This window comes from Haliotis rufescens, unplaced genomic scaffold (genome assembly GCF_023055435.1).
Source record: "Haliotis rufescens isolate VD_foot unplaced genomic scaffold, xgHalRufe1.0.p SCAF_1, whole genome shotgun sequence".
NCBI classification, from domain to species: domain Eukaryota; kingdom Metazoa; phylum Mollusca; class Gastropoda; order Lepetellida; family Haliotidae; genus Haliotis; species Haliotis rufescens.
In genome coordinates, this window is record NW_025963779.1 from 12,912,160 (window position 1) to 12,928,773 (window position 16,614).

Consider the following 16,614-nt stretch of genomic DNA (forward strand, 5'->3'; position numbering starts at 1 on the left):
CGGTAGAACTCGCCACTCACGCAGTTGACATAAAAAAAACTAAGTGTTTCCTGACCCCTCACGAAATGTGTCAGTACAGAGCATCTATATTGTAACGCAAGATAACCATGTAGTAAACAGTCCTTCAGGATATCATGAAATCGACCTGGTTCAACATGAAAGCAACTTTAATTTCAAGAACAAAGATTCATTTACAATTATCATTAAAATATGTTCAATAAAATTCAGACATTTTCCTTTCGAACCCATCTTCATTAAGAATATCTTCATATGCCATAAAAAAGCAAAACACGTTCTATTTTGAGAACTGATTTTGAAGACCTTTCATGTTAATCTGAAAAGGTCATATATGGCATTGAATGTACCCTTTGTGGATTGATATATGTTGGAGGGACACAACAGAGGTTATCGACATATGTCCGCTAGCAAAGATGGGGCATCAACAGAAATGTTTCCAATTGTGTCCACCAATATTTCAACTTTAAAAATCACTCCATCCTTTGCGTGAAAGTTAGGATATTAGAGAAAATATACCATCAATCTAATAGCCTTCCATGCAGTCGACCTCATAGAATGTCCAGAGAAAATCATTGGATTCGACTGCTGTGTACAGCAACGCCATATTGATGTAAAGACAAAATATAAGATGTTGATAGTCTATCCAACCAACGAACCGCCAACGTCAATGTATTGCGTGTTTATCCGGCATCCTAAAGACGTCAATGCAACCATGGTCAAGAAAGGAGGAAGCCCAAATCATACCATTCACGTGGAAGATTTGTTACCTCTCCTTCGGGAGCCATTGGGGTTTCACAAAGGGAAAACAGCTGATACTGTGTCATGGAAAGGAATCAAACTTTTGCAACTTTTGCTGATATGGGTTTGTACCCAATTGTCCCACAATATTTCAGATTTCAGGAATGACCAACAATATCATTTTCCTGTACGAACACCATTTTATCCGAATTGTTCAATTATTGGAACGTGTTGCACAATGTGGACTTGGCAGCTCATGATGTGTTTTCTAATAGTACTTCCAACCTGTTGGTAATATAATCACGTGTGACTTCTTTATTTTTGACAATAACAACCCAATAACAGTTATTCAAATATGGAGCACCTTTGAAATAATTATGGATGCTGTCAAAACATATGGGCAAAAAGAAGGAGGAGCTTGTTGAATGTCTTTCAGAGTGGGTTAAATTCAGAGCAGGATGTTGTCATTGGTAGAATGCACAAACTGAAAAAGCGGAAACATCATTGGAATAAACCCATTCTGTCCCAGCCAGCCGTCACCCAAAGTCTGTCTATCCTACATGATACGTTTGTAGTTGTTCCCACCGACGAGACAATAACATAACCATTTTGTGTAAGCATCTCTACATTAACTGTTTGATCAAAGATCTTGGTATAACTGACCTAACAAATAATGCCACATATAAGGCCAATAACTTAACTGAGGAAGAAATCTGCCCAAACCATGCATCAGTACTATCAATTTTTTACTTGACTTTAAAACCTGAAGACATGTCCATTCATCTTTGGTACTGGATTGCAAAGCTCCATCTAATTCCGTACAAAGAGAGATATATTGCTGGGTCCAGCAAATGTACCACCAAATCCCACTTTCAAAGATTGAACTTAGTCCTTAATACAATCAAGGAAGGATTTTCTTTATATTATCAGAAAGTGTTTGAGACAAGTGGAATTAATACCATGTGGATTCTCTAAAACCCTAAACAAAAAGTACCAAGTTCAATTCTGTAAAAAGAAATTGAGTTTTTAACTTTGTATATCAGAATATCCAACATAACAAAATAAAGGATAAACTTCATTCCTTGTTTCATGGGGCATTTGTTACTGAACACGGTGACCATAGAAATAGTTACATATCTATCTTCAGAGGTTCAGTTCCATTTGTCAAATATGAAAACAAATGTCATCTGCAGTTTACTGAGAAAACAATGTGTGAAATGCCATTGACACTATTGATACCATCTACGTAACATTTAAAGGTAAGACATTTAGGCAAGAATCAGCCTCCCATGGGCACCAACTGTGCTACTCCTCTTGCTGATCTTTTCCTTTATGCAGATGAACCGGATATATCAATGATCTGTTATCGTTGAATAAAGTTCAAATACCCGAATCCCTTCCACTGAATTACCCACCGGAACTTGAAATAGAGGGGACAAAGGAGACCGCCTCGTTTCTCTCATGGTTAGATCTATGCATAGATTCATAGTGACAAAAGACCTATGCAGAAGATTGTATTGCAAGAAGATTACTACTTTCCCTTTACAGTAGACTACCTTTATAACGAACACGCTTATTGCGAACTGACCGATATAACAAACATAGTCCCGGTCATTTGTTGTATATATGCACTATATATGCTTATAACGAACTATGGATATTCCGAACTAAAACTAGTGGTCCCTTTGTGTTCGTTATAACCGTAGTTTACTATATGTCCAGCAATATTCCAGCAGATCCATCCTTTTCACAACGTTTGAGGTTAAAACGATCAAGCTCTTTCTGCAAAGAACTCAAGGTGCTTCATGCAACTGTTAGATCGGAATATGGCCCATTGATGACACAGCGATGTGTTGAGTCATGGTTGTGTATTCGGTTATATATTTGAGAACTCACATGTACGTGCGCACACAGCAGCACTATGAACCAGAATAACGTCTAACCGCTATTCCCTCAGCTTACTACCTCGCTCACGTCACACATATTATCACATTAAACATCACTATTTCACTAGTGAGAAAGACCATTGATGAGACCATTACTACCCAGTACTGACTATTGTTTTTCACTCGAATGAACAATAATTGTAAGCTTTGTAAGTATTTGATATGGTCTATCCCAATGTAGATACAATATGGCATTTCCCTTCTGGCAATGAGGTATGAATATGGATGGTTAAATGCCAGCAAAGACAACAGCTACGCAAAAAGTGCATTTGCAGCGTGTTACAATAAGAGCAGCATAGTGTTTTTATTCCAATTAAACAAATATTTAAGGATTGACTGTGTATTCATTGGGGTCATTGGGGTTAGCAACTTCTGCAAACCAGGTAACCTGATTGTATGTTAAGCTAACTGCTGCACAGTAATATAATACCTCTATATATCTAGTTAAATCCACCCTGTTCGTATCAACAATTCACTACCATGTATACAGCTTTTTGCCTTATGTTATGAAGCCATGTAGATTAATTACATAAAAACATCTTAACATTGCTCGAGTGTGAGGGTTCGTGTATTTGCAATCACATATATTCATTATTTTCAGGTCTGTTTGTACCAAATTTCTATTACCTATCAGATGTCAGGGAAATGTACTGTTCCGAATTTCAAAAGGAAAATAAACGTTGTATCCAAACTGTCGTCTCCAACAACATGATTTATCATGCAATGGTTAGAGTTATAATCGTGATCCGTGAACCAGCCAGTGATAAACACGTCCCATTATTAGCTGTGGTACGAGGAACACTAACGTGTCAGGCCCTGAGCCCATCACAAGCACATGCAGCCTGTCCAAGAAGAACACGAACATCTTCATGACTGAAATCTACGATAATATTCCACATCCGATGTTAAGAAAAGGTCACCGTGAAGAATTGGACATGGGATTCATTATTGACACTCCGAGGTCTAAGAGTGAGTGAGTGAGTTGGGTTTAACGCCGCTTTTAACAGTATTCCAGTTATATCACGGCGTGTCAGCTTAATGTGGGAGGAAAGCCCGAAGTGATGTAGGTCTTAGACGTTTACCACTTCCGTGAAACCCACGAGCACGGGTATGGTGCTGACAAACCTAGAAACATAATCGGGACGAACCGGGATTCGAACCCACAATCATAGGTTTCTGGCGTGCCCAAGGGACGCAACTCTGCACAGCGATTTGGGGCCCCTCAATGGTTAAGAAGTGAATGTGAACAATTTAACGTTGTCGATAGCTAACATAAAAGCTGAGTCTTTTGGGGCAAGCATTTGGTTCAACTGTGATCAACTAGGTAGCGACTTCGTTCATGTCCTCATCTGTGAAAAAACAGACAGTCATTCAATATATTTTCAAGAATTTCATAAAATTATCTTGGCGTTGGATCTAGAAACGATTAAGCCGTTTCTTGAAAAGATGCACACTCTAAGTCAGTATGTTCCAAACTAAAAATTGAAGAATCGGTTTCAGTCCTCAAATATAGTAGTTTGATTAAAAAGTGTTGTTTGAAACATACTTGGGATTCCTTTTCGGGAACACGAGGTATCATCAAGATATAAATATTGTGAAAATAACTTTATTGCTGTGTACCGCGCCTCACTGTCAGTAATCGTGCCTCTTTGTACTGCCGGCATGTTCTTTGTTATGTTGGTAAATTCGAAATTTACGCCCAGCATGATATGTAAAACGATGGTGGTATTATACGCCAATATCTGAACAGTGATAAGATGTAAGGGTCCTCTTCCACTAACTGATTATGACAATGTGGACGAAAGCTGAGCCTCGATGCATGCTAAATACCGTTGTTGGGCTTGGTATTTCAACCCTATCTCGAATATAAGTTGATCCCAATTGCGGGGCAATGTAACTTAATATGAAAGGCCTTCAGCACGAAATTCGTCTCGACTAGTTTTGAAAAGGACACTTTACAACCATTAACCAGATTTAATGATTGAAATGTACTTATTTGTAGACATGAGAACGATATGGTGTTCACATCGATTGTTTATAATAACTTTGGAAGGGACAGGTCATAGCGTCACGCCAAAGCGACATAGCATGACGTCACAGCGTCAGTGCAGGTACATTATGTTTATATTCTTGTGGAAGTCCATTTAGTGGCCGTGTAAACAGCAAATGATGGAACTACCAGTACAAATATAAAGTACTGTCATGAGTGGATTTGAACAACAATCAACAGCAGCGAATGGAGCTTTCCAGAATGGTAATGTGCTAATACTAGGGTTATCTGCCCTTGTTGTGTACATGAACTTGATCGTTCTGGAAGTTTCTGGACAGGCAGTTTCTAAAAGGCTGGGTGGACCGATAAGAGCGCCAAGAGGGCGATTCGAGGCCTTTTCGAGCTGCCTTGTTTCTGATGTACTTACCAAGTGCGGTTTGGATACCTATGTGGAAACACTAAATCGTCGAGAACATTATTCTGCATTCAAGAATGGAGACAGGCCTCTTTGAAGACAATGGAAGTTCTCTAAACATGTGTGAGTGCATTGACACTAAGCCTGTTTCTCATCTGACCCAATGTATTGCCTTTTCTTACTGTCAACCTAAAACTGTATGTATATCATTTATTGATTACTCATTGATCTTGTGTGGGCATCTTCTGATATTGCAGTTTATTACTGCACGTACCGGTTTCTGGGTTATACTCTTCGTTTCAACCTCAATATCAGTGTTCTCAAACTTTGAAAAGCATCACTGAATCATGGAATTTGTCTACAGTAACAGTTTGAACTATAGATAACGTGTATCTCAAAGACAAACAATCAAAATTCGAATCTAAATTCAGTTACATGCTTTCAGTGTTGTACGCTGCTAGATGTATTCACAAGAAAGTGTTCAGTATAATAAAGAGAAGGGACTGCCATTTTGTACGGCAATCAAGTCATCAAAGCGGCAGTAAAATAGTTACCCGACAACCGTTCAACATTTTTGTCCTGTGGCGTTTGGAAAAAAAATAGTATTGTTTTTATGTCTTGCATCCCGACGGGATCACATATGTCCGGATTTTTCCTCCACCGTATCCATGTCCGTGAGACGCATCCATATTGACTTCTACACTTGTCCGTAGTTATTTCCACACGTAAATACGGATGGTGTAACGGATGTTGAAGCGAGACACGTCCGTATTGAGCTTGGAAAACGTTTCTTGATGGCTATTATAGCTAAAATGGATAGAATTATCATTAAACCGCCCGCATGTTATCAGAAATGAGTGGGCCACCGTAACTTGATAATGCCCTCATATTGCTTGACGACGGGCCATTATCACGCCCGTTGTTAGGTGACGTCATAGGATAGGGATAGGTTACGTCACGTTGAATAGTGACGTCATCTGGTTTGTTCTATGACGTTTCCATATTTGTAAAAGTAGGTCAGTGACATTCGTGTTGATTGCAGTAAATGTTTCAAAACCGATATTGTTGTTTCTTTTTATTTGATAACAAATTCCATCCATTTTAGCTATAATAACGGTAACGCTATTTTTCAGGGCATTATCATTTGCAGAAGCCCTAGGTCTTTTCAACTGCCCTCCTTCGTCGGGAAGTTAATAGAAGACCTCGGGCTTCTGCAAATGATAATGCCCTGAAAAATAGCGTTACCCTTACATCAATGACCCAAGTGGCAGTTTAATATGTTACACGGTCTGATAGACAGACATTCACAAATTCAACTTGTGCTATGTATCAACACTCCATTAATAGAGTGTTAAGTTGATTTAACTTCGATTTCAGCATTTCATTTAACGACAGCCAAAACTGATGAACGTATTGCCTCCTGGGTGAAACCGACAGGTATGGTGCTGACAAACCCATTGCTGACGAATCTGTTAAAGGAGGAGTGGATTACACTGTATCCGTAGTTAGCAAAGCTTTATCGTCGCAATTCGCGCCTTCAAGAAGTTAATCGAGCCACACTATCGTGAATTATAACTAAAATGGATGGAATTATCATTAAACCGCCCGCATGTTATCAGAAATGAGCGGGCCACTGTAACTTGATAATGCCCTCATATTGCTTGACGACGGGCCATTATCACGTCCGTTGGTAGGTGACGTCATAGGATAGGGATAGATGACATCACGTTCAATAGTATAATCCGCTATAATGCATGTATGTCTCAAACCTAACGGTATAATCCGGCATGATGCATGTATGTCTCAAACATAACGGTATAATCCGGTATAATGCATGTGTATCTCAAACATAACGGTATAATCCGCTATAATGCATGTATGTCTCAAACATAACGGTATAATCCGGTACAATGCATGTGTATCTCAAACATAACGGTATAATCCGCTATAATGCATGTATGTCTCAAACATAACGGTATAATCCGCTATAATGCATGTATGTCTCAAACATAACGGTATAATCCGGTACAATGCATGTGTATCTCAAACATAACGGTATAATCCGGTACACTGCATGTGTATCTCAAACATAACGGTATAATCCGGTACAATGCATGTGTATAATCCGGTTTTATGCATGTATATCCCAATCTGTACAAAAACTAAGCAGACCATGGCACAAGCACTCTGCTATCAGTCTTGTTTGTGTGTTGTTCAGAGCCTGTAAATAATTGGGCTGGGCCGAACAAAAATATTGATATTACGGGTACGGGTACGACGAGACGCAACCAAGAGAGTCACCGAGCCTTACCACCCGATCCATTACGTTGCCTCGTACGACATGAATGACGTACTGAGAATCGTTTCCGGCTTGGAATCCTCTCTTAGCAAAACAAAGAGAAACAGTCGAACCAAAAACAACGACCGGCATTCAGCTGACATGGAACTTCTTGTCATGAATATCTTGCACCCCCCGCCAGCACCTCACTGGAAAATTGCTAAATGCGATGTAAAACAATGTTCACTCATTCATGTTATGAAAAACAAGGCAACACATTTATACGGATTAATTTTTTTAATGTCGTTACTAGCACCCCTATTTACATGACGGATAGTTAATGCTAGCTACAGCCCCACCCACCAACAGCTTGCATTGACATTGTACATCGCATGATGGGCGGACAGTATGAAGCAGTAATACAAACTACATACAAGTGCAAAAAACATTTACATTCACGGTATAAAACCTATAACTGTGGTAGTTATTCACCAATTATAATATCGCGAAACAATGCAGATTCGTTGATATATGGGATGGTTCTACTTACATTCCTAAACTGCACACTCGTGTTTTATTGACAACTGAATGGCATGTTTTATGGAGTAAAACCTGGACAGGGCAGACGTAGTGTGCATGTGTTTATACAGATATAACGGTAATGGTAGGATTTACCTATTGACCTCGTTCGGAGGACCTTCGGGGTGTATCTGTCTTGCGAGTGTAGGAACACCATGATAACAAACGTAATCAAGAAATTGGTTATTGAATTAACAAATTATGTATGAATGGTACATCGATCAACATGTAACAACATTTAGTATTGACTTTCAATATAAGGTACTCTCTGCTACCAAGTGCAACGTTTTGAAATAGATAGATCTGATAGAGTTGGCAAAGATGTGTTTGAAAACAGCACGTTAAGGCACAGTATTCTTGGGTGTATAAGTTAAAAGGCACAAACAACAAAATGTCTTAAACTGTGACAAAATAACCGTCAATATCGTCCACATTTTAAGGCACATTTATTAGTTATAAAACACAATTCCATAACGTGACCTTCATGAAAACATATATACTAAAAACACCGGCTTTGAAGTAACTGGTACACGGTTGTAGTGTTCAGTGTCTGCACAAAAATATATCAAAGAGATGGAAACTTTTGGATACGTCACGAACTTACACAACCAGGTTTTGTTTAACTAATGCGTAATGCTTAAGCAATGAAAGATAAATGAGCCCAGATATTCCATAGACGAAACGTGTATTTTGCTAGCCGAGAAAAGATTGCAATTAACAGAACCGATTGGGCAACTGCTGCGTACATAATTAAGAAGGAAAAGGGTAACAAGGGAGAAGTATTTATGTCACTGGAATTTCAGAACGTCCCAGGTTCGGCAATCAGAGATGCAGTTTTCAATATTGTTTTTGCAACAGAAGTAATATACATTCGGTGGCTTGTAAATGACAAGAGATAAGACGCTAAACAGAAACGAAGAACGACAAAACAGTTTATCAAAAAGTTGGAATGGACATAACGGATCTTAAGAACGAATGAAGCAAATTTACATTTTTACAAAGTCTAAGAAACTAATTGGAGATGAGTGATAAATGCAAGGTTTATGTTGTAATGGACGTCAACAGCACTCATTAACATGCCTAGTTCTGATCACGTCATTAGCATAATGGACTGTCTTTTTAAATAGTTTGCATAGAACACCAAAGGCAGGTTAGTCATTTAAAAATGACGCTATTCTTATACTAACCTGTATGCTACTTATGAAAAGTGTTTAAGGAGTATACAGAACAAGAAATGAATTCATAAACAAATAATGTGGTAAACGATAAACTTAGGTCCTTTAGTTAATGTAAATACTTAATGCAATGCCTTTCATTCTTATGTCTGTATACGTCATTACTTTGATGATCTGCACACATAGTTAAATTGTAATTCAGTACTATATTAATACGAGCAGTGTTATTTTAAGCCACAAACGTACATTACCCTCACATTTGTGCAACAACAAAGACTAACATGGGTTTTCATTACAATCTCAGCTTAATGGACATGACCGCAGCAACCAACAGAAGCATTGAAGAGCTCCAAGCATTGACAACGGAACCTCCGTTTGAATTATATTTCAAAGTATGACTACAATTGTTCCCATTCACCATTGAACCTCCATTTGCGGATTTGGAAGAAAGGTAAAGAACGAAGCTAATTTCTGTGTTTGAGTATCGTTCAAGCAGAGGTTCGCTGACTTCCCATCTGTGATTTTCAAAATCATCGGTGAGGTCAATTGTTGTATCATTTCCAAACATTTCCGTGTCACTGGCAGATACGAAACCGAGGCTAATTTCACATGTTTGGTTAACATTTCCGGGTTGGGTGCGACACATTGTAACCAATGCCTCTCTTCTGTTCCACGTCATTTCGCCGTTGTGTTTGATGGATACTTTTGGGGCGAACATTGCTCTTGGAGGGACAGCTCTGAAAAATATTGTTTAATCGTTTTACAGGAACTCTTTCCCATTCAGGTATATAAGTTTATCGTCCAAAACTTGGTCACACAGGAGATATCGCTTGTTTTAGATCAGGCGATATCTACTTTATAGATATCGCTCAATGAAATTGCCTCACAATGCTTTGCAGACCTATGTGACGTCATTAGTTACCATGACGTCACAATCAAATGACATCACAAATGGCTTTTTACACTCAAGACAGTGCTTATTACTTTCTAGAGTTACAAGCATTCACGATGGTTATGTGAGGCAAGAATAGTATAGAAATGTGTCTCACCCGTTCGTGTAGACGATATCAGGAGACCATACCGCGCTCACATTAGCAGTGATCTCCTGGACCTGGTAGGGGTACCAAGCTAGTCGCTTGTCTTTCCACAACTAACGAAAAAGAAAAGTTGGTATAGCCCCAATAAATAATAAACACCAAGGTACCACATCGGTAACGTCATGTTGAATTGCAATGAATGAGGAAACGGTGGATTTGTCCATCTGAAATCTGTATTTCTGGAAAAGTGTGTCAGTGTATTAACTTATTCACATGTGTTTTTGTATTTAGTTCATCAATACATCTTTATTTCATCCATTAATTCTGGTTCTGATTAGTTGGTATATTCAAACCAAACCTGCCTTGTTTAAAATCTCATTTAAAAACTACTTGTGTTATTTGAGTTGAGTAGTATACAGATGTACCCTTTCTTCGCAACTTTTAAGGTGGTTTAGCGTAATAATGTGAGTGTGTGAAAACAGTCTGTAATATTCGAGCTATATGACAGTAGCATGTTCATAATCGAGTCTTGAGAGGTAAACCTGCTACTGAAAACATGCGCAATGATTGGACATTGGGACACGGTGACGAACAGTCCGTCAGCCATTCACGGACCTTGACCACCCGGTGCTGTCTGGTCTTCGCCAGAATCATCACATACAGACCTACAGACGTGTCACTTACGATTTTCATGTCCAGCAGTGACTCCATCTCTCTTCGGTTGAGGTCCAGATCACGAATGTGGTATAATGTGGCCTCGACTGTCACTAGGACAGGGTTGGGGAAGTTATCTGGGGGACGAACTCTTTCATTGTACTTGTGAAAGATGGTAGAGTAGATCTGAGCCGCCTCTTCTTGAAATGCATCAGGGTCGTTTTTGTCTCTTTCCTGTGCCACAGTCCCATAGATACTGAAACATCAAAACATAATCGATTAGGGATATCCTTTCACATACCACTGTCACACGAACGGTGAGTGAGTGAATGTAGTTTGATGCCCCAGTCAGCAATATTCCAGTTTCATCACGTCGGCGTAAAAATATTTGAGTCTTGACCAAACTAGTGGTGAGATATTATGTTCAACGCCCCACAAACAGTCAACCAAGTCAGAGAGCCCGAGCACCCAATACATTGCAGTCGCGTCTTACGAAATAAAATCAACAAATCTATTTCCTTTTAATCAGAAGAAATCTATGCCAAAATGTGTCCATTGAACGACCCCGACTACATAATTAGGAAAAGATTTATAGGTCCTATTTATAGGTTACAGGCAGCTATGGTTATCGGGGACTGGTTGAACAATGTAATCCTAACAGGGTCACGCGTACGGTGTAAACAGAGTAAAAGAAGAAGCCATCACTTCATTTAAACTTGATGACGCCCGGTGTCCACGGAAAGGATGAACATCTAAGCCATACTTGCTAGCATGGCTTGATTTATGAGGGTGATTTTAGCAATAAGTGCTGAAATTAAGACAAGGGAGTATTTCAGTCAATGTCTAAGTTTACAGGTGATAAATGGAAGACATGATACTTACGAACGTCAAGGAATTGGGGAATATAGTAGCCATGTCACAACTACACAAAAAGTGACTATTCAAGAACCTACGCTCACAAATCACTGCACTTTGTACGCCAGAAACAGGTGAGTATGTCACTCCCTGTAAATGTTAATGCTGAGGGTTATGCCACTTTACCAGGGTTTAAAGCACTATGATAAGTAGAGGAAGGCGGGGGTTCAAGTGTTTAAGATATTTGTAACTTGAAGACGAATATATAGACATCTTATTCTTGGTCGGAAATATGAACATATGAACAAGGGGTTTGCCGCAGTGAGTGCTCGGTTCAAACAAATGAACACTAAAACTTAGGGATCACGAAATAGTTATGTGTACAACTCAGCCTTCGGTACAAAAAAAAACAAAAATATTCGTCATCCCAAACCTTTTTGGTGCAGCAAAAAATGCCCATTTCCTGGTATCTAATACATGTACCTTAGAAAAACTAAATTAGTTGGAGCAAGAACCCTGCCCTGTCTATTACCTCGCCAGTCAGAAACAAGATATGGGTCATGTATTTATCGACTATGTATAGAGCAGGAACAGACTACCTTAACGAGAAATATCGGGGCAAACTATCGTCTAACCAAGCCGTGTATTTGACAGATCCATCCAGCAGGTGCGCTGTCAATCACTCGCCTTGTACACATACACACGTCCCCTCAGCATGGCTGATGTTTGAATGCATCATTGCTTGAGATAATTGGTGATATATATTCCCTGCATCTGGTAAGCAGGCCCTGTTTATGTACCTGTATCTATATTATGGCCGAGGTGTCCCGTCATGGACCGTCTGACCTCGCCCCATGAACACAAAACCCTCGCTCTATTTGCCCGCGACAAACATAAAACTTCATCCTTCTCAATAAGTAATTGGACACGCAAATGGATTTTCTCTTCCCAAAAGAGCAATGGTAAACATTTTGAAATTGTCACCGGAATTCTATCTAGCTCATTACACGCTTGTAAGAATAAGAAATGGGAACAGGAACACCTCAACAACGTGGTTCACTGTGTTTTGATTTATTTTTCAAAAAGTATTACCATTATCCTAATGACACAGGGGACGTCACCTTTGAAAGCACCGAGAAAACGACAACAAATGCGATATCAAAGATATCCTATTTCAAGTGCGATTAGAGGTGATTATTTTCATAACGTTAACTATATAGTTAACCGGAATCTGACTTATCCGGATTGTTATCAATACCGTACATATGTTACCGGTCCAAGATAAATTATCATAAATAATAATATTTTTTTAACCATATCTTTTTCTCCTATTTCTATGTCTCCTGTTGATATCTGACTAATTCCTAAGTCCGGATATGACAGATTCCACTGTATATGCAATTTAGAATTTGAATTGTAAGTGGAATGTGGATGATATCTAAAATCTCCTGGGTGTTTTCCAGTTGCCGTTCTAAAATTTGAAAACATTTTACAAAATGTTTCAGACGAGCTTCCAGTCACGGATGTGACAGGAATGTACGAGTCATGCGGCGAAAGTCCTTGTAGCGTCTGATGCATTGTTATAGTTGCATACGAATTATCATAAATATCATCATGTAAATAGAACTTAAATGTATCATTTGTGCATCTTAATTGAATAAATGGCTGGTTCACACAAGCACTTAACTCGGTCATAGAGTATCATTAATGCACACTCCACCAGAAACACGTACAAGGTCCTTCCCAAAATAGAATCAAGCAGTTGTCAAGACTCCATCATTTCACTGAAAACCACACAGTGATGTTGAACGGATCAGTTGGACGACGATTCTGATACGCATCTGATAACATCTAATGAAAGAACCACAAGTCTGGCTTTGCACTGTCAGCGATTTTCTGCAGTCTAATGTATGTTTCAAAAAAACTCAGCCAACATGCAAGCTTAAATGAGAAAAACAAATTTAACATTAAACGATTGGCAAATATCTTGAAGAGTTTAAGACAATCCTTTGCTGTGGTAGGTAGCCGGATATTCTACTGACGTATACTCAAAACAACCATAAACAGGGCATGATCAACTGACAATGAATGTACGGTGGTATACATATCAGATCATTGTTTCCATTTGTCTCATAGTCAAGCCATAATGGCATGTTTCTGTCAGGTTATGTTCCGCAATTTCATAATTTGGTTAAAAAATTGGATTTGTATACTTTTGCTTGCCTTTATAATGTTCTGATTCAATTATATGCAGTTGATATACGATTCCAAATATGTTTGTTTTAAATAAGTTTTAACATTTTTATTCAAATTTTTCAAAACAGTATTCAAATGATATCGTCATTAGATATTTGGTGAAGACCAAATCATAGTTCAGAAGATTAGCATCTAACGATATAAATTGTGGAAGTCCATCTGAATAAAATCTCCATTTGTCCTTTTCGTCATGCTCCATCGTAAAAATAATATTCTACACCCTAAGGCTAGGTAATCTGAACTTTGGATAGGGTGCACACACAAACCACTTTGACCACCCAATGTGGAAGCGAATATAGCTCCCTAGTAACCTATCTTTGTCGTATGAGGCGACCAATTGGATCGGATGGTTGTCATCTAGACTAAAATCTAGTCTCTGAAATGAACATATCGTACATAAAAAAACAGTTGTTTAGTTATCTTAATAGAAATATAATAAAAAGGAGCCCATTGACTCTCTTCATTTTCAGATACTGCAGTGATCTAGACTTGCCAAAAATTATAGACTTGCATGGGCTGTATTTGATATATATTTGTATCAGGGTCTGTAAGACAGACTAGTTGTCATCGTATCCCGATTGTGTGGATCGAAGGCCATGATGTCAATCACTGAACTGTCTGATCCAGACACAAATATTTGCCAACCGCCGTCATATAGCGGAGGTATTGATGAGTGCGACGTTAATCAACAAACAAAAGCAAACACTTACACGTAAGTTTAACAGGTCTGTAAGTTTTCCATCCTACATGACCAACTTTTCAGGAGATTTACAGTTCACGTCAATAAAAAAAAAACAGTTCTATTGGTTGTGTTTACGTTGGCAATGAACAACATCGTTATCATTATCAGATAGAGCAAGATGCAATACATCATGACAGATCGTGCAAGTTCAATTAAGCTTTTCCTTGTGTTGGTGTTGGCTGCACTATGCGAGCAGTGCTCACACTCGTGATTGCACTGGTTCTGTGATTTGAGAGGTCTTTACCTGTATATATTTAACAAAACGTTAGACAATTTTGGAGTATGTTCGAATCCGATTTGTGGGCTGACAATGCTTAGTGTAAATCAGAAACCTTTTGACAATTTATTCAAATGTTGGTCTAAATCCGAACTCTTGGTTATGTTATCATCATCATTGTTAATGGTCACTTTGCGATATTTATACATTATAAACTGTCATTAAGATGTTAGACAAGGGCAGTGACAATGTGTGAGGGTATGCTACAACTTCATATGTGATCATATGTACATGTAGTTTTATAAAACAATCAGTTTCATAGCTTTCGCCAAAACAGCGAGAATCCATTGTATTGATATGTCACTAGGTGTTCCTCTGACATCATAGATTAGTGTCAACGTCTTCTGGTGCCATTACAAGCCGAGTGCACAATACACTAACACCACAGACGTCTAGATCAAGCGATCTAGCGAATGATCGTAAACTGTTGGGAGTTTGCGGAATAGCGTGAAATTCGAGTCATTTTTTTACCTTTTCTACTTTCAAAACTTCCCTTTGGAATTATGTTTTTAGCGGAATATGTTATGAAATATCATCAAACAGTGTCGAAAAGAATGTGTTCTTTAAAAAGGTCAAATTTCACATCATGGAAGTTTGTGAAAACGATGGTCTCTGCTGAATGTTAACTGATAAATAATACACGAGGGAAGTGCCGACGTCCGATCTATTTTAGGCTGTACGTAACCAACTGATCAGCATCAATCAAGACCTGAAATCTCACGTTCGGTTATTTCCGTAAATATATACCGATAATGCCAGCGCCATCTGTAGTCGGACTGATGAACGACCAGTAACCAGATCAGCAGGTCACGGGTCATGAACACTCATAAGCTGTTCCAGCAAGGTCGGGCAAGACGACTGCTGGTATAATTGGTACAGTCTGTCTAACACACGTCATAATATTAGTGCGTATGAAGTAACTATATACGTTGGTTAAGGAGAGCGTCGTGTACTGGAACAACACAAGCCACTGCAACAGTCTTGTAACTTTTCGAAAAAGCATTCGTTACCATGACTCATAATCCCGATAGTTATTATTTGCTTATAGAAATAAACTACACATTTCTTTTTCTTACTCGTACGTAGGGTTTGTCGGGTAGTCCCGTGATTTAAGCATAAGCGTTCGCTCGTCACGCAGAATACCCGTGGTCGTCTCCCCACATGAGCATGACGGTATATACCCGTATCCCCGCTGAAACTTCACTCACTCACTACAGACGTATATTATGCATTGAATTATTGACACACTTTAAGAATCAAACGCTGAGAATGTATGTAACCCAAAATGGCATACATTAGGACATAGTAATGGTTATTAATAACTAAATCATCATTTCAGGTCTGTCTGCATGACAAGAACTCATAATTAATCTATACTCATAAAAACTTATTACAATTATCCAAAAGCATAGTAAACGACCCTAGATGGACATATTCCCTACATAATCGAGTCGTTCTGCTTCAAATGGCAAGTGAGTCGGATTAGAGCACACCCTATGATCTACACACAGTAAGTAGGGATAATTGCATGCACCTGCTCCATTGGTACCCCACTAAGCTTGTTTTGTAATTGAAGCACAATTAATAATGATACCGAGACTAATAGACCACGTGGTTTGGAACTACTTCACTTAGGTATGCAAATGCTAGTTCG

The 16,614-nt window shown here is 38.7% G+C and overlaps 1 protein-coding gene across 1 annotated transcript in view; it reads right to left on the minus strand.

Moving 5' to 3' along the window:
- Nucleotides 1-7,667: 7,667 nt before the first annotated feature.
- Nucleotides 7,668-16,614, minus strand: part of LOC124148159 (neuronal acetylcholine receptor subunit alpha-6-like) — a 57,146-nt gene continuing 48,199 nt past the window's right edge. Inside the window, exons 2-4 of the mRNA XM_046519131.2 lie at nucleotides 10,861-11,086; nucleotides 10,189-10,289; nucleotides 7,668-9,876 (exon numbers count right to left, since the gene is read on the minus strand). Of these exons, the coding sequence (XP_046375087.1) occupies nucleotides 9,432-9,876; nucleotides 10,189-10,289; nucleotides 10,861-11,086 (772 nt within the window). The 3' untranslated portion in view covers nucleotides 7,668-9,431. The remainder of the gene's footprint in view (nucleotides 9,877-10,188; nucleotides 10,290-10,860; nucleotides 11,087-16,614) is intronic.